The 18,127-nt window shown below is 41.7% G+C and overlaps 1 protein-coding gene across 15 annotated transcripts in view; it reads right to left on the reverse strand.

Annotated features, from left to right (window-relative positions):
* Syne1 (spectrin repeat containing nuclear envelope protein 1) overlaps positions 1 to 18,127 on the reverse strand; it is a 504,890-nt gene that overhangs the window by 149,464 nt on the left and 337,299 nt on the right. For 14 of the 15 annotated variants that reach the window (XM_085842609.1, XM_085842617.1, XM_085842615.1 and 11 more), the window contains 4 exons: positions 13,417 to 13,611; positions 11,996 to 12,136; positions 3,358 to 3,525; positions 3,001 to 3,162 (listed from right to left, as the gene is read on the reverse strand). In XM_085842609.1, the coding sequence (XP_085698735.1) occupies positions 3,001 to 3,162; positions 3,358 to 3,525; positions 11,996 to 12,136; positions 13,417 to 13,611 (666 nt within the window). The remainder of the gene's footprint in view (positions 1 to 3,000; positions 3,163 to 3,357; positions 3,526 to 11,995; positions 12,137 to 13,416; positions 13,612 to 18,127) is intronic. The other variant, XM_085842616.1, reaches the window with a different exon arrangement.

The raw sequence follows: 18,127 nt of genomic DNA on the forward strand, positions 1-18,127 counted from the left end.
GCCTAACTGGAGAGAGAGGGGCCTGAAAGCACCAACCAAACCGAGGAAGCACATTGAGGCAAGAGTCTGGAGCAGTGGTTCCCAACCTTCCTAATGCTGCAAACCTTTAGTGCAGTTCCTCTTGCTGTGCTGACCTCAAGCCATAAAATTACTTTTGTGGCTACTTCATAACTGTAATTTTGCTATTATTACTAATTATAATATAAATATGTGATATGCAGGATATCTGACCTGTGACCCTTGTAGGGGTTAAGACCCACAGGCTGAGAACCTTGTAAGAATTAGATCAAAAAGAAATAATCCTTATGACAGAGTGCAGGAAAATAAGAAGCAAAGCCTCTCTATCAATTCCTTTAAAGTATAAAAAAGCATCCGGGACTTCTCCACCACTGCTCAGCTGGAATTTAGAAATAGAAGATCTATAATGAAGGACTGTTCCCGACTCCAGGAACAGATTTAGATAGCGTGTTGGCACTAGCTCTTCGTGTAGGCAGCTTTGTCCCAGAATTTGTAGAACTTAGGAACAGACATTGGAAGCGAACAAAGATGGCCCAGGAAGAAGAAGCTAGAGTGCAGGGTATATACACAACTGCACCAAATTGCTTGTGCTCTGTGTCTCCTCACCCTCCATTAGGCCATTAATAAGCTACCTAAGCTCTGATGTCTAGCTTGCGTTCGTCATTAAATGAGCTATGTTGTCTCACTGTGGTGATGGGAGGCACTGTCTTCAGGAACAGCAAAGGACAGAAAGTCATGGCTTCAGCTGCAAGAGAAGTTATCTGATGTCTTTCTGATTCATAATAAGCAGCAATAATGTACAATTTTAGCTGGGTGTTGGGGAAACTGTGGTCAGTTTCCTAGGTTTATAGGGATGATAAGCCTCCAAAAGAGGTAGAGATAACCTAAAGATAGACAGAATGAAACTATTTAAACCTTCTCCCAGATCACTGGTTCTCAATAATATGTGTGGCTCTTGAATTACCCTGATAAATACTGCTCCTAGATAACTCATTCCATATTCTCTTTGGATGCCTGAAGGAAAACAGGACCATCAGGCAAGGACATAACATTATGGCCCCTCTAGTAAGGGACAGGGATGTCTGGAGGTGACAGTACTCTAGCAAGACAATGGATGGCAGTCAGAGAGAACAGTGTGGCAATAGTCACGTGAGTGCTGGATCGTCCTCATGACTGTTATGATCTAATAGAAGATCATATGCCATGTTTGGAGCCATGTTTCCCAAGCCGGGCAGACTGGGGGGCACTCTAGTGTATCTAAAACATAGTTTGTCAAAAGGTCTAAAATAGGTCTATCCTGTGTATTTAATACCTACCCTAAGAGGTTACAGGAGTTTCAAAAGCCTGAAACCACTATTTCTCAATATGCCATCTTTAGATGGAATGTGTACATTTTTATCTTAAAGTGAAAGGCCGTGTATTGCACAAGAAAGCACTTGTACTAGACAGCACATTTGAGCAAACCATGAAGTCCACGTTTATAGTAGAGTCCAAATGGAGAGTAGAGCAGTGGTGTGTGTGTGTGTGTGTGTGTGTATGCGTGAGTCACAGCCCTATAGCCTCATTTCTAAAGCTGATAAGCTGTGCTGTCTCTAACAGACATGTCTGTCACTTTGCACTTTTATCTCTCTCTTAAGATTCATATTTTGTGTTTATTTATGTGTACATGTGTTTCTGTGTAAATGCCACGTGTGTGGGGTTGTCTGAAGAGGCCAGAAGAGGGCATCTGATCCTCTGGAGCGAGAGATTCGAATAGCCATGAATCTCTCAGAGGGGTGCTGGGAACCAAACTAGGGTTCTCTGGGAAGCAGGAAGTGCTCTTAGCCACTGAGCCACCTCTCCAGCTCCTGTTCTGTTTTGTGATGGGTCCCCCTAAGTGGATCTAGTTGTACTGGACTGCACTTCCATTTCCTGTGTGCTAGAATTATTGATGTGAACTGCACACCTGGCTTTTTCTAGTTCAGTTACATGTAATGATTTTTATGTCTAGGACTGTTTTTCCGTGTGTGTGTGTGTGTGTGTGTGTGTGTGTGTGTGTATATATGTATGTATGCATACATACATATGCACCACTTGTGTGTCTGATACCCATAGAGGTCAGAAGATTATATCAGATCCCTGATAGTAGAGTTATACATGGTTGTGAACCAGCAGGAGGGTGCTAGGAACTGAACCTGGATTCTAGGCAAAAAGCACCATGCATCAACCTATGGGGCCTATAGGTCAATTAACAACTTAAAAGATCTTTCTTGCCCTCTGCTTTTGGGGGGACTGTCATATGCTGCTGGGTCATAATTAGCATTGTGCAGCACTTTCCTATGTCGTGTGGACTCAGCACCCAGACTAAAGCAGATCTCCATATCCTTAGACCTCAGTTTTGCCACATAAGTGACATTAAAGCACTGAGTAGGTCTCATTGGCAGTGCCCACTTGCCATGTGTGATTTTAGCATACATTTTAAGCTGTTGCCTTTTGAGTAGCATCTTTCTAAATTAGATTTATGGGATCAGCTCTTTCTTCACATAGATCTTGACACTTTCTCTAACGTACATAAGCTTTGAAAAATGACTGGAGTCAGAGCAACACAAGATGAAAACTTAGAATTCTTTCCCACTGAAATCTGGGGAGCATTCCCCGATGAGACCAATTTGGGATATAATTTTCATATTTATTCTTACAACAATGGCTCATAAGTAAACAAAATCAATCTGGCAACTAGAAGAAAAGACAGCGAGTATCGGAAAAGCCCCAAAGCAACACCAACGCATGTAGTTTTCTAAAATTAGAATCCAGGTCTGATTTCCTCTGTTTCCTTCTTAGATCCCACCCACCCTGAAGGAGTGGTGGCAACTCCCACCTTTTGGAATCTTGCTCACTCCAACTGCTGCTCTGTTCTCCCCAAGAGGAGCCTGACAGGCCAGCTACAGTGTACTCTGATTCCATCTCGCAGGAAGCTGAAGTCATTGGGATTGCTATTTTTACCTGGTGCTCAGCCATCTGGCTCTCTGGACTCCGGCTGGGCTGGAGGCTCTCGCCTAGCTTCATCTCCATGGCCTCCATTTTAGTCGAGATGGACTGAAGAGAGTCTTGGTACTTCTGCTGGCGTTCCAAAACTTCGTAGAGAGTCCGCTGTTTCTCACTGATCTGAACAAGAAAAGAGACCTTACCAACAGCTTCCTGCTTCTTATCTTGCAGGTTGTGACATTTCTTTCCTCACAGCTTTACTCAAGGGCATCTGACTGTCTCCTAGATGTGTAACTCTGCGTGTATTTCATAAGATGATACTGAAAGCGATGGATGTCTGAGGAGCTTGAACAGTTCAACACTTTAAAGACTTACCACGTTTTTTAAGGTTTCCCAGGAACGTTGTAAGTCGCCCAGCTTGGCAGTCGCTGAAGGCTCCAGTCCTGGCTCATACAACTCTTGGGATACAGCAGCACTGGGGGGAATTCTTGCAGCATCTGTCTGCAACCCCTCGGCTGACAGAGCTTGGTAGTACGCAATGTCCTGGGTGGAGAGTAGAGTGTCAGAGTGAAGGAAAGGCAAGTTCAGGGCGCTTAGGAAACTATGCTTCATGCAATGGAAAGGCTTAAGATTTACATTCATTGCTGGTGCTGTGAACTCAGTAGGCTGAGACGCTTGAAAATAACATTTAAAAATAAAGAATTTAAAAGATAACAAGTGCATTACAATTGCTTTAGTAATATCAGCAATATGAAAAAATGTATATCAACATTTCCCATTGCCAAAGTACCTTCTTATTTTATATTTGGTAAAATGGTAATGCAAACTATTCTTGCAGTAGCCCCTATTTAACAGGTTTATTTCTATTTAATCAGTTATACTTCTATTTAACCAGCACACCCATATTTAACTAGTATGTCTCTAGTTAACATCTAACTATCTAGTACACTTCTATTTAACAAACACACCTCTAATTTACCAGCACATCTCCACTTAACCAGAATATCTATATTTAACCAGTACATCTCCACTTAACCAGAATATCTATATTTAACCAGCACATCTCCACTTAACCAGAATATCTATATTTAACCAGCACATCTCCACTTAACCAGAATATCTATATTTAACCAGTACATCTCCACTTAACCAGAATATCTATATTTAACCAGCACATCTCCACTTAACCAGAATATCTATATTTAACCAGCACATCTCCACTTAACCAGAATATCTATATTTAACCAGCACATCTCCACTTAACCAGAATATCTATATTTAACCAGCACATCTCCACTTAACCAGAATATCTATATTTAACCAGCACATCTCCACTTAACCAGAATATCTATATTTAACCAGCACATCTCCACTTAACCAGAATATCTATATTTAACCAGCACATCTCCACTTAACCAGAATATCTATATTTAACCAGTACATCTCCACTTAACCAGAATATCTATATTTAACCAGCACATCTCCACTTAACCAGAATATCTATATTTAACCAGCACATCTCCACTTAACCAGAATATCTATATTTAACCAGCACATCTCCACTTAACCAGAATATCTATATTTAACCAGCACATCTCCACTTAACCAGAATATCTATATTTAACCAGCACATCTCCACTTAACCAGAATATCTATATTTAACCAGCACATCTCCACTTAACCAGAATATCTATATTTAACCAGCACATCTCCACTTAACCAGAATATCTATATTTAACCAGTACATCTCCACTTAACCAGAATATCTATATTTAACCAGCACATCTCCACTTAACCAGAATATCTATATTTAACCAGCACATCTCCACTTAACCAGAATATCTATATTTAACCAGCACATCTCCACTTAACCAGAATATCTATATTTAACCAGCACATCTCCACTTAACCAGAATATCTATATTTAACCAGCACATCTCCACTTAACCAGAATATCTATATTTAACCAGCACATCTCCACTTAACCAGAATATCTATATTTCACCAGCACATCTCCACTTAACCAGAATATCTATATTTAAGCAGCACATCTCCACTTAACCAGAATATCGATATTTAACCAGTACATCTCCACTTAACCAGAATATCTATATTTAACCAGCACATCTTTACTCTATCTGAATAGCTGTACTTAGCCAGCATACCTCTATTTAACTAGCACTGCTCAAATAACCAATACATCTCTAATTAACCAGTATACTCCATTTAACCAGTACATTTTAATTAATTGGGCACCTCTATTTAGCTAGTACACCTCTAATTAACTACTATGCCTATATTATACCAACATAGAAAAGGAATGGGCTCTACCTGATCTAGTTCCCAAAATGTAGTTCACAACATTGATTAACATTCTGAATAAGTATTGAAAGGGTTTTTTTGTTGTTTGTGTGTTTGTGTGTTTGTTTGTTTTAAAGATAAATGTAGGAGAGGCAGGAGGATTGGGAGGAGTCCAAGGATACTCTCGGGGACATACCAGGTTTGAAGCTAGCCTGGGCTAGAGGAGACTGTCTCAAAAATGAATCAATCTAGAGCTATTAATTTTGTAAATGAGGCCATATTTTACTATTTGTGAGTGAATTATTCACACAAAAATATAATTACTTCAAATATTAAATGGTACAAAAAAATCTAAGAAACTAATAATTTTAAAAGATCAGTCTAGGCCTAGCAGTGGTGGCACACCCTTTAATTCCAGCACTTGGGAGGCAGAGGCAAGTGGATCTCTGAGTCCCTGGCCAGCCTGGTCTACAGAGCAAGTTCCAGGACATCCAGGGCTACACAGAGAAACCCTGTCTTGAAAAGTAAAACCAAAACAACAACAAAAAAACCAACATCCATCTATTTATTTATTGGAAATATGTGAGAAATCAGCAAAGTTACAGTGGAAAACTCATGGTTTTGACTGTCTTTTAATTTCTTGTATGTCTGATATACATATACATATGTGTGTATGTCGTTTATTGTATCAAGACACCATGTACTTTCTATTTTTTCAATAACATGTGTATGTGTGTGTGTGGTATATGTACATGTGTGTGTTCACATGCATGCACTGGCATGTGGAGGCCAGAGGTTAATTTTTGCTGTCTTCTTTGATCAGCCTTTATCTTATTTGTCAAAACAGAGCCTGTCACTGAACTTGAAAACTCAGTGACTGAGATTGGCTGACTGGCTGACTTCCAAGGGACCCAGCATCTCTGCTTCCCAGGTGCCAGTTTTACAGATGTGCACCACCCTCCCTGGCTTTTATATACTGGGGCCGTAGTCTCCTGGTAGGCACTTGCCGGCTGAACCTTTTTCCCAGTTTGTGTGTTCAATGGTTTCTATGAGCACTCATCTGACTCTTAAGCTGGGAGCAGTGTTTGTCTGCCGCAAGAGCAGTGTCAGTTGCTATCTTAAAGCTCATTGCTTTTGCCGCTGTGCTATTGGAGGTAATTATGATGATTTAAAACACCGAGCCCTGCTGATAATCACCTATTGAGAAAATCTGCAAAGGTTGTGGCCACACAGGAAAACGTAATCGAAGGAGGTAGTCTGATATCTGGGGGGCTGGCCTGTCTCAGGTCAGAAGGGTGGTAATTCAGTAGAACTAGATCAGCCCGGGAGTGGGACTCTAGCTGACATCTCCTCCCGTGCTCTGAAATTGGAACAGGTAATATCTAATATATGCATTGGCTCAACACTGAGAGTGAATCTCACCCTCTACCCATCCTGTTGTTGCTGCTGAAGCTTCCAGCTAAGTCCCTCATGAGTATGATGCCACAGCAACATGGCTGCTGGTCCCTTTCTCGGTCACTGTCTCCATCTGTCCAAATTTACTTTGCACATGTGTGTGTCACACATAAAATGCACACATGTGACACACAGTATACAATACACACAGAGAAAACACATACACTCCATGTTCACAGTGCACTGGAACATAGTACACACATAAAATGCATTGCTTTATAGCTAGCACCACTTTCTGTGTTCTCTCTGATTTCTGGATACAGATGTGACCAGACCGTTTAGCCCCCTTCACCTCCCCTTGCCTTCCTATTGGCTGCTCTGTCTTCCCCACCATGAGAGACCAGATCCCTGTGGAACTGAAAGCCAAAATAAGCCATCTCTCTCCAAAGTTGCTTTGTGGTGCATTTTGTCACAGCAACAAGGTAACTAACTGTCTTAGTCAGGGTTTCTATTCCTGCACAAACATCATGACCAAGAAGCAGTTGGGGAGGAAAGGGTTTATTCAGCTTACATTTCCACATTCCTGTTCATCACTGAAAGAAGTCAGGACTGGAACTCAAGCAGGTCAGGGAGCAGGAGCTGATGCAGAGGCCATGGAGGGATATTCTTTACTGGCTTGCTTCCCCTGGCTTGCTCAGCCTGCTCTCTTATAGAACCAAGACTACCAGCCCAGAGATGGTTCCACCCACAAGGAGCCTTTCCCCCTTGATCACTAATTGAGAAAATGCCTTACAGCTGGATCTCCTGGATGCATTTCCTCAACTGAAGCTCCTTTCTCTGTGATAACTCCATCTGTGTCAAGTTGACACAAAACTAGCCAGTATACTAACCTCCCAATTCCAATCCCCACATACTTCTAGTGTGTCCATTGATCTAGAATAATCTATTCCAAGTAAGTTCTGGACACAGCTGCTAGTTCCAGGGCTACACAGAGAAACCCTGTCTTGAAAAGTAAAACCAAAACAACAACAAAAAAACCAACATCCATCTATTTATTTATTGGAAATATGTGAGAAATCAGCAAAGTTACAGTGGAAAACTCATGGTTTTGACTGTCTTTTAATTTCTTGTATGTCTGATATACATATACATATGTGTGTATGTCGTTTATTGTATCAAGACACCATGTACTTTCTATTTTTTCAATAACATGTGTATGTGTGCTAGTTCAGTTCCTTCAGTGGTTCACTGATGTCTGCTGGTTAAAGTCCTGAGTCATTCATGTGCCATAAATTCCTTTATATGCTCCTTTGTGGTGGTCTGAATGCTTGGCCATAGGGAGGGGCACTATTAGGAGGTGTGGCCTTATAGGAGGGGATGTGGCCTTATTGGAGGAAGTGTGTCACTGTGTAGGTGGGCTTTAAGGCTTCCTATGCTCAGGCTCCACCCACTGCAGTTGTTAGTTTCCTTTGTCTGCCTGCAGAATTTAGTCTCCTCCTGGTTGTCTGGTTCCTCCAGCACCACGTGTGCCTGGATACTGCCATGCTTCCTGCCATGATGACAACAGACTGAACCTCTGAAACTGTAAGCCAGCCCCAATTAAATGTTTTCCTTTGTAAGAGTTGCCTCGGTCATGGTGTCTCTTCATAGCAATGAAACCCTAAGACATCCTCCATGGTGTGGCTCCCACATCCCCTTCTCGATCTAAGTGTTTCCAATTATACTGAGACTCTTTGCAATTGCTGCCTCTGTGGCTTACATGTTCTCTCTGCTTCCAGGTTCCCACATAGGGTCCCTTTTACCTGAGAAAGTCCCCTCCCCCTGCTCCTATCCTAACATCCTCCACAGACCTCACAAGGCTTCCTTCCCTTACAGCCAATGGGGTCAGGTCTGACACAGACCTATAACCACCTGGCTTGGCTGCTGCCTCTGGGGTCTCCCATCACATGAGGCTCCCCTTTTCAGGCCACTTGCCACCCTCTTAGCTCCATCATCTGCCTTTGCACACAAAATTCTGAGCCTCTTAATGACAGCCATAACGCCTGAGGCTTTGCTTTCTGAGCACATTGTGTGTGTTCAGCAAAATAGCAGGCAGGGGGCTTTGCGGAATGAATCTTGTACCTAGATTCACTTTATAGACACTAGAAGTGGCACAGTAGTCACCCATGTTCTCATATTCTCCACACTTTCAGTGACCTGTAGTTAACTGGGATCTTGAAATCTTAAATGGAATATTCCATAATGCTTACCCTGTAAAAAATATAAGTTTCAAGTGGGTACACTAACATAAATCCTCCCTCTTACTACTGTTGTTGGATATCTCTTACTTTCCCTAATTTAAAAAATAATTTCTTGGTAGGAATGTAATGTGTAAGAGAGAACAGTGGGTGTGGCTCCATTCATGGACTGAGAATCAGCAGGAGTCTTGGAATACTGGATATGGTGGAACTATAAGCCTATTGCTGTCACCAGCTTGAAAAAACAAACTCCAGCTTTAAGTAACATAAAATTTCTCAAGTACATACCCAATTATGAATAAGACCCCCAAAGAGCTAGAGTGCAATTTGTTACCAAAAAAAAAAAATTTTTTTTTTTGGTCCTATGTGTATATGGCTCATGCCTACCTGACAACTGGTCTCTTGTAGAGTTGAAAGCCCATCATCTTCTGTATATGAGGAACTTGGGTCTGTTATGCAAGAGCTACCAGAACTCAAGGAGTAAATCACAATCACTAAGAAACCCATAAACAATGGCTGCCATCGATGCTTCGTACAGCGAGGAATCACGGTTAAAAATGTGTGTCTCGGTGCTCATGTGTCTAAGCTTAAGATGCCCAAGGAAATAAATCTGGACAAATTTGGCTCCAATTTGATCCACATTTCTCCCAATCTTAAAAGTTAGTTATAATTAAACATCCCATTTAGTGCTTGTAACTGTGTGTTGCTATTCATTTTCGTTTCCTCAGGAGCTGCTGAGGAAACCCCCAGAGAGAGCTGGCTTGACACTGAAGAGCTGTGGTCTCACGAAGCTTCTGACCTGGAGGCCACCAACATGACACAGCATCTGCCTCAACTCTTCTGTGGAATCCAGATGACAGCTTGTGTCTAGGGAGATGAAGGAGCCTGTGGCAAACTCTGAGGACGCCTCCTTGTTTCTCTCCTCCCTCACAGTCAGAGGAGGGAACACCCTGACTGTGAGGGGGAAATCTGTTTGTTATGTAACAGAGATCTACTTACAGAAAGAGAGAGCACAGAGCCCCTTCACGGATGTGATGTTGTTAACTAACTATATCTGGCTCTCCCTTGGACGGCTGTGTACATTCTGTGCTGTACAGCGTTGGCGGTCTGGAAACTGGAGCTAAAGGGCATCCTCTAGAAGCTCCTGGAGTTTCAAAACTAGTTCTGAAATCTAGTGCATTGCTACCCAGGCTGTCAGTCTCTCACTGATTTCCACTGTACTCTGGGAACATTCAGCCAACTGATGTGGCCTAGAGATTTGTTTGATTAAACAATGCAAAGACCCCATTGGCTATTTAGTATCCTCCAAGTCCAGCCCCCTGCCTTAGCCCAGGTGAGGTCACTTCTACTAAGAGGGGTCGGGTCCCTGCCTGGATGTTTGCCTAACAATGGATTTTAACTGACATCTTGTGATGGAGGAGACTTGTAAAAACTAAGCTGCAGGAAGCCTAATCTAGCTCATTGTAAGATGTGATTATCACTGATATCAACTAATAACAAGAAAATCGTGAATGTGTTTTTGTGATGACGTACTGGACAACCTCACATGTACATTGAAAGTGTTGACCAAGATGGAGCACAAAAATAGAAAATATTAGAAAAGGCATATACTTCCACAGCATACAGTGTCAAGATCAGTATTAATTGTTCCACTTGAAAGTTTAAGAATATTATGTAATCATTTTGATATACCGCCAGCTGACTATAATCCATCTCCTCTAGTTCTAAGGACATCCATGACCACAGGAAAGAAACCGTATCATCCAAGGATGAGTAATTCATATTTTTAATTCAGAACTTGGGCAACAGAACTCTCCCCGGGAGCTCTGAACTTCTCCTTTTCTTGTTAATTTCCTCTTATCACTCTTGTTATTATTTAATTCTTGTTGACTTTTCTGTTCTGTGCATAAGACAGAAAGTCTTGTGTCTGGCATGCTCAGAGGTCTTTTGTTTTGATTTGATTTGTTAGTTTTGAGCCTGGGCTTTTTCACTCAAGGCAGAGGGAAACTCACTGCCTAGCTCTTAAGCTGGTCTTGAACTCATGGTAAACGTGCCTCCACAGCCTCCTAAGGGCTAGCATTACAGGTGGGAGCCACCACAGCCAGCTAAGAATGCGTCTCCTGAATGGATGACTTAAGAATTTCCCCAGAACTGTATCAGTCTCTACCAATAGACTGTCATACCATCTAAATGTCTTGGCAACTTTACGACCTTTTTAATTTGGAGGCCTGTTCTCTTTATCACAGAAGGTCCATTTTGAACCCTTTGGCCTTAAAATTAAAGTGACATAATAAAAGAAACATTTTTCTTAAGTGATGGATTTATAGCGCTGTCTACGAGAAACTTTCTCTAATTAGTGCCTCCTCTCAATATTATCTCAGCTCACGAGCAGTTACATAACTTCTTAGAAACATCATTAAAATCTGTCAAAATTTGTTTTGGCTAAAAATACATCACCGCTTATCACATTCACATTAAAAGTTTTGGTTATTTTGAAAGTATTTTGCTTATATCATATACATCTCACTAAATGTTTTGGCACACCACTTAGACTATGTTATATTTAGTGTAAGATATGTTAAAATGTGGCCTATAACAAGGCACATCTTCACGTTATAGAAACTAAAAGTCTCATATGAATCAAGGTTTGCTATTTAAAGTAGGACCTGGTTAGTGTTACCGCAGTCCTCCATGCATGTTAACTGAGCCGTAGAATCATACTTCTGTGTTCTCCTTTGGGATACAGTACCGCATGCCTAGGATTGCTTTAGGAAGCCATAAGGCCTTAAAGGGACCTTCTTTGGGCTTTAATTTGCATGGTGGATGAGTTTGTTTATACTGAGCTATAATTTTTGTGAGCTAATTTTTGCTCACTTCACCGACCAGTAGCTCAGTTGGGGTGGCGACATATTCACCTTCCATGACAACCATAATTTATGTGACTACCACACTTAATGATACGGCCTCTGGTCCCAAATTCAGTGAAACTGGCGACTCATAGCCACAGCCCAATGGGGATGGCAAACGGAGAACTGTATCCATCGAGAGCTCACAGTGTGGGAAGGACAAGTGGGAGGTACCTGGTTAACAGCCGCCTCCGTGTTAGCCACAGGTGATGGGGAGCGACAGGCAGGTGGAGAGGAAATCTCACTGTTGGTCCCCTCTTCCCCAGACTCTTCAGTGACAGGTGACAGCAGAGTATGACAGCGGCCTGCAGTCATCTGCCACGCACAATGTAGCCCAGAGGACATAAACATCCGTTAGCTATGTTAGCACAAAACCTCACAGACAAAGCTCAGGCCTTCATCATCCAGCCAAGGTTGGCATGACTGGCATTAGTTTACATATTAACTCTGGGTTAGTATATAAAAGTATATCAAGTGGTTGTGTTAAGACTGTTTCTAAAACAGACAGATTCGTGGCTGCACTTCACACCCAAGAATTTGATGTTGGTCAAAAGTGTCTCTTTCATCGAGTGTATTTGTGGCTTTATAAATAAGTCAGGAAAATGTGCGCCAAACAGGAAAAGAGATCTGTGAAATAAAACCTGGCCTCTTGTGCCATCTCAAGTTCCAAATGTCCAAGGAAATTAAATGCAACTAAACAGTATTGCTCACCTGGGGGTCGGTCGTGGCCCCTTTGGGGTAGAATGACCCTTTCTTTCACAGGGGTCGCATATCAGACAGCCTGCATACCAGATATCTACATTACCATTCATAACAGTAGCAGAAGTAGTTATGAAGTAGCAATAAAATAAGTTTATGGTTGGAGGTCATCACAACACGAGGAACTGTATTCCACAATGTTAGGAAGGTTGAGAACTGCTGATCTAAAGTCACATATGGCCACATGGTTTGCGGATATGTTACTTATTACCTGAGGCATAGCATAAGTGAGGAAAATATACATCACCAGAAGATACTATAGTTACCAAAACACTCAGTTGCAAAATGTAGAGGGAAATAATGGTATAAAAGGGAGAGTAAATAGTCTGTTGGTCCCAAACTAAACTTTGCCTTGTTAATTTCTTTATTTTTGTCATAATAGTTTTTCTCATATATATGCATATGTATATATGCATATATATCACATATATGGGAATATATATCACACATATATTGGAATATATACATATATGTGTGTATATGTGTATATGGGAAAACAGTTAAATCTATGTGTCATGACTCTGGTGTAAAGGAATTATTTTCAAAATAAAACACGAAATAGGTCAGTGTTATTGCAAAATTGCTCATGAATGAAGGGCAGCCCTTGGACTCCAAATCTAACATTAGCAGTCCCAAATGCCACTGTTTATAGGGTTAAAGATTAGCTCTGGTTCCTGGGCAGTCAGTCACTACAAACGAAGGAGCCGGCTCCTAAATTAGGATCTACAAGCTCTAACGCTAGTCTCTAAAGAAGCATGGCTGTGGCTCCTGGCCACCAGCAGCCATGCTCCAGTCCAAAGAGCAAAGCTAGCTGTACGGCCAGGCTTGATCCTTACCATGACCACAGAGGGGTGGGCTGAAGGCGTGGGGAGGAGCTCGCGGTCCAGATCCTCGGTCCCTTCAGCCAGTCCCTCGACCTCGGTCACAGTCAGCAGCATAGTAGCGTGCTTGGCTTTCATCGTCAGCATCTTGCATTTGGAATTCAAAGAGTCGATCTGCTCCTGGTAGCCCTTGATTTTCTGCGCCAGCTCCTGAGGAAACATTTTCCCACTGTGTGTCAGAGCGGCATCAGAAGGAAACAGTAGTGGGGTTCATCTTCCTGCAGCCCGGAGCCAATAAGAGGCGGAGCCGAGCCCTGCGCTGAGCAGAGGCGGTCCGCAGCTGCCGGCTGCTGCACCTCCAGCCCAGCCGAGCCAGACCACAGCGCAGCAGAGCCCAACCCCAGACACTGAGCCCTAGCTAGGCTTGCAGTGGGAATATGGGGCGGGCAGATTGGCTTTGAGCCCTGACAGGCGACCATTAAGCTATTATGAACTTCCAGCATGCGGTGCTGGCAACTTTCTCCAAAATACCTGAAGTCTCTGAAATTTACCAGATGGTTCATGCCATGGAAATTAGGTCATGTGATGACTAAAGCAAAAAAAAAAAAAAAAAAACCCAACGCTCAGCTCTTTATACTAACTACATCCAAGAGGTGGCAGTCACTTAGTAAGGCAGGGTCACAAAGCAAACTGTTTGCTGGTTCCTGTGACCAAGACCTTTTTTTATAGAATGTCAGAATAGTATGTATGAAATCTATGATATCTTAATCCTTAATTTGTATGTGACTGACCTCCTAAATATACTATCTATGTGGCCAATAGTCTCTCATCAGACACAACACACCTCCAGTATTTTCTCGTATTTCAAAGCAGATCTCTGAACTGCTGTTGCAAATGAATGCTGTCTCATTTTATTTTGCTCTTGCCGGGGAGGGACAAAAACATTATTTTGAGACATGATTGAAACTTTGTGTAACTATACTCTGGACTGCACACAGCTCCTCAAAGGGTTAACTACAGGTCAGTTCTAGGGGTGTGGCAATTCCAAACATTACAGCTATACTTTCTTGCTTTACATTAAAGAGAAACCACTACAATGATGAGATGTTGAAGTAATACTTCCTCATATCTTTAACAGATTGGAGATCTATGTACTGAGACGGTAACATAAAGATGCAGAGGTATCCTTCTTTCTTTTCCCTGTTGTTTGGGACAAGCCTGTTTGCCTGGCAAGCTGTCAGTTATGTATATAGGACACATTCTGTGACTGGGAGTCAAGGTCCTAGAATAAGAGCTGCAACTGTCCTAAAGATGCCACAAGGTGGTTGATTAGAACTTCAGGACTATGGCAGGCTCAGGGACAAATTATCATACACTGTCTTTTGTACCCTTAATACTTATTCGTTATCCCCCTCTGCCTGCCCTAACATCACGGTTAGGGAAATCCTTTTGGAATGTATTAAGTTCTCCAATCACACCTGAGGGTTCCTGGCTTCCCAAGCTTCCCCCTAAGGTACTTGAAATATGCTCTTATTTAGGGCTCTCTTTTGTTCTCTGTGTTCTTTGGCTATAATAAGATCATGAAGCCATTTCCTCGGGTAACATGGTACTGGACAGCCATTTGAATCCATGTTTCTAGGCCATTATCATTCATATTTGGCACAATAGCTCCATCTGCTATTCCCTTTGAGGGGAGACGTTGAAAATCAAATTCTTTTTTCAGGGTAGAGGAAATAGGTTTTGTTTGTTTGTTGTTCCACGCTCTGTAGCTTCATCTGGCTTTAAACTCACAATCTTTCTGTTTCAGTCCCAGGGCTGAGATTAGTGGCATGTGCTGCCAATCAGGCTAAATGCTAACCGTTTTAAATGAGAGCACGAACACACAGAGATACACAGAAAGACACACAAACACATGCCCATACCCATACACACATACACTCATGTACACACGCACTAGACTATTACTGTTGGTTGCATAGCTTCTGCCCTCTCACTTGAAAGTGAACAAGGGGTAACAGTCCAGCAGAATCTAGCAGACAGCTTGTCATCTAGATGGTAGCTCATACCAGGAATTATAAAAACAAAAACAAAAAGCAAAAAACCAGAAGTCTAATTTATATTTATACTCTTGTGCTTGAAAATACTAATTAAATCTAAGGGAGTTTTATTTGTTTGTTTGCTTGCTTGCTTGTTTAAGGTGCCTTGCCTTTAACAGGGAAACTGAGGGATTTCATACAGTTCACAGAATTATTAGACTTAGCCTTTGCTTACCCTGTGGCCAGGGACAGGTGACAATTGCCCCTGGTAGGGCCTACACAGGCCCATGCTGATAGGAGATGCCCTTCTCCACGACGACAGTCTCAACTTTAGCATGTACACAAGACATCTGTGATCTTTATTAAAAATACAGCTCTGATCACCAGGATCAGGACTTCCATCTGCTTGGTTTATCAGAATCTACACTCCATTGTCAGCCTATGTGGTAATGGCTTCCTTCTGTGAACTCTGCCTTCCTCTCATAACAAAGGCAAATCCACTGACTAAGATGGACCCAGTGGGTTAATGAGTTATCCCTTCTCAGAAAAAAAATATGCGTGCATATTTTAATTTGGGCTAGACATGTCTATAAATGATCATAACAGAGGATATGCCTGGGCCAATGTCCGCTCCAAAGAAAGCAGCCTTCTGTCCACAGGAGCAAGGCGGAAAGCTAAGAATACAGGGTGTTCTTTCCTGTGCCTTCAAAGTAGCTGGGTTTTGTTTCTGTTTTTTTTTTTCAAATAAAATGTACCTTTTGAATTTTTTTTCAAAAAATAAAATGAGCATATCCCTTAAGAGTAAAATTGTAACTATGTCATACTCTACTTAAAACTGAAATTCAGTAGGAGGAGTCAGAAAATACAGAAACGACCCGCATCCTGGCTTTTATGCTCTTACCACTCAGGCTGTCTCCTCTCTGCCACTTCCCTCCCTGTGCTTTGCTTTTCTGCACAATGACCTTCATGTGTGTCTACATCATTATTTATGTGAAATATCTTCTAAGCTACAGGATGAAGCCAAGAGATGTCAACAGGAAGACAGGACCTTAACGAGACTCTGTGACAGGATGAGGCAGGTCACTATCTGAGTCTCCCAGGGAGACTCAAAGAGGTGGCTCTGAACCTTGTCTTAAAACTAATTCCTTTTTTGTTATGATGCCATACACAAGTCTATGTTACAGTGCAAAAAGAAATCATCAATGTTTAAACCCCAAATATTGAATTAACTAGCGCTATATTTGGGACTTTAAGAGGTATTTTAAAAAAATATAGCTGATCTGTCTTTCTTCTTTCCTCCTCTTCTTCCTTCTGTTCTTTCTTTTGGGAAGCATATTGTAGGTTAGTTGTGAGAACATTCACGTGTAATCTCAGCCATTAGAAGGCCGAGACAGAAGAAACAGAAGAACAGGGAGTTTGAGGCTAGCCTGGGCTATATAGTGGGATCTTGCCTGCCTTCCAACCTCCCAAATCCAATCCTCATGGGGTTGAAAAAGAGAGATGTAAATATTTTCAATCATTTTTAAAACATAAGGTTTAGTGATAGCTAATGTTACTCTGGACAAGTTACAAAAATATTTGGGTCACAATGAAAAAGTTATAGAAACAGTGTTCTGGATCTTATAAAGCAGGAATAAAATAATATATGACAATATATAATATACTATTCAGGCAGTGATTTCAAAAATTGCTACTTCATTACCAATTCATAAGAGAAGCAACTAGCAGATGATGTCTATAGCTGTAGAGGTGAATGTAAGAATATTGGTTTTGAAATAACCCTATTAAAAAATGGGGTACAGAGCTAAATGAAGAATTCTCAACTGAGGAATTCTGAATGGCTGAGAAGCACCTAAAAATGTTCAACATCCTTAATCATCAGTGAAATGCAAATCAAAGCAACCCTGAGATTCCACCTCACACCAGTCAGAATGGCTAAGATCAAAAACTCAGGGGACAACAGATGCTGGTGAGGATGTGGAGAAAGAGGAACTCTCCTCCATTGCTGGTGGGATTGCAAGCTTGTACAACCACTCTGGAAATCAGTTTGGCAGTCCCTCAGAAAATTGGACATGGTACTACTGGAAGATCCAGCAATACCTCTCCTGGGTATATACCAAGATGTTCCAACTGATAATAAGGACACATGTTCCACTATGTTCATAGCAGCCTTATATATTATAGCCAGAAGTTGGAAAGAACCCAGATGTCCCTTGACAGAGGAGTGGATACAGAAAATGTGGTACATTTACACAATGGAGTACTACTCAGCTATTAAAAACAATGAATTCATGAAATTCTTAGACAAATGGATGGATCTGGAGGATATCATCCTGAGTGAGGTAACCCAATCACAAAAGAACACACATGATATGCACTCACTGATAAGTGGATATTAGCTCAAAAGCTTGGAATACTGAAGATACAATTCACAAACCATATGAAACTCAAGAAGGAAGACCAAAGTGTGGATATTTCGATCCTTCTTAGAAGGGGGAACAAAATACACATGGTAAAAGTTACAGAGAAGTTACAGTTCGGAACAGGGACTGAAGCAGTGACCATCCAGAAACTGCCCCACCTGGGGATCCATCCCATAAACAACCACCAAACCCAGACACTATTGCAGATGCCAACAAGATTTTGCTGACAGGAGCCTGATATAGCTGTCTCCTGAGAGGCTCTGCCAG

The sequence above is a fragment of the Mus caroli genome, unplaced genomic scaffold (assembly GCF_978045245.1).
Source record: "Mus caroli unplaced genomic scaffold, Mus_caroli_1 scaffold_9, whole genome shotgun sequence".
Taxonomy (NCBI): Eukaryota; Metazoa; Chordata; class Mammalia; order Rodentia; family Muridae; genus Mus; species Mus caroli.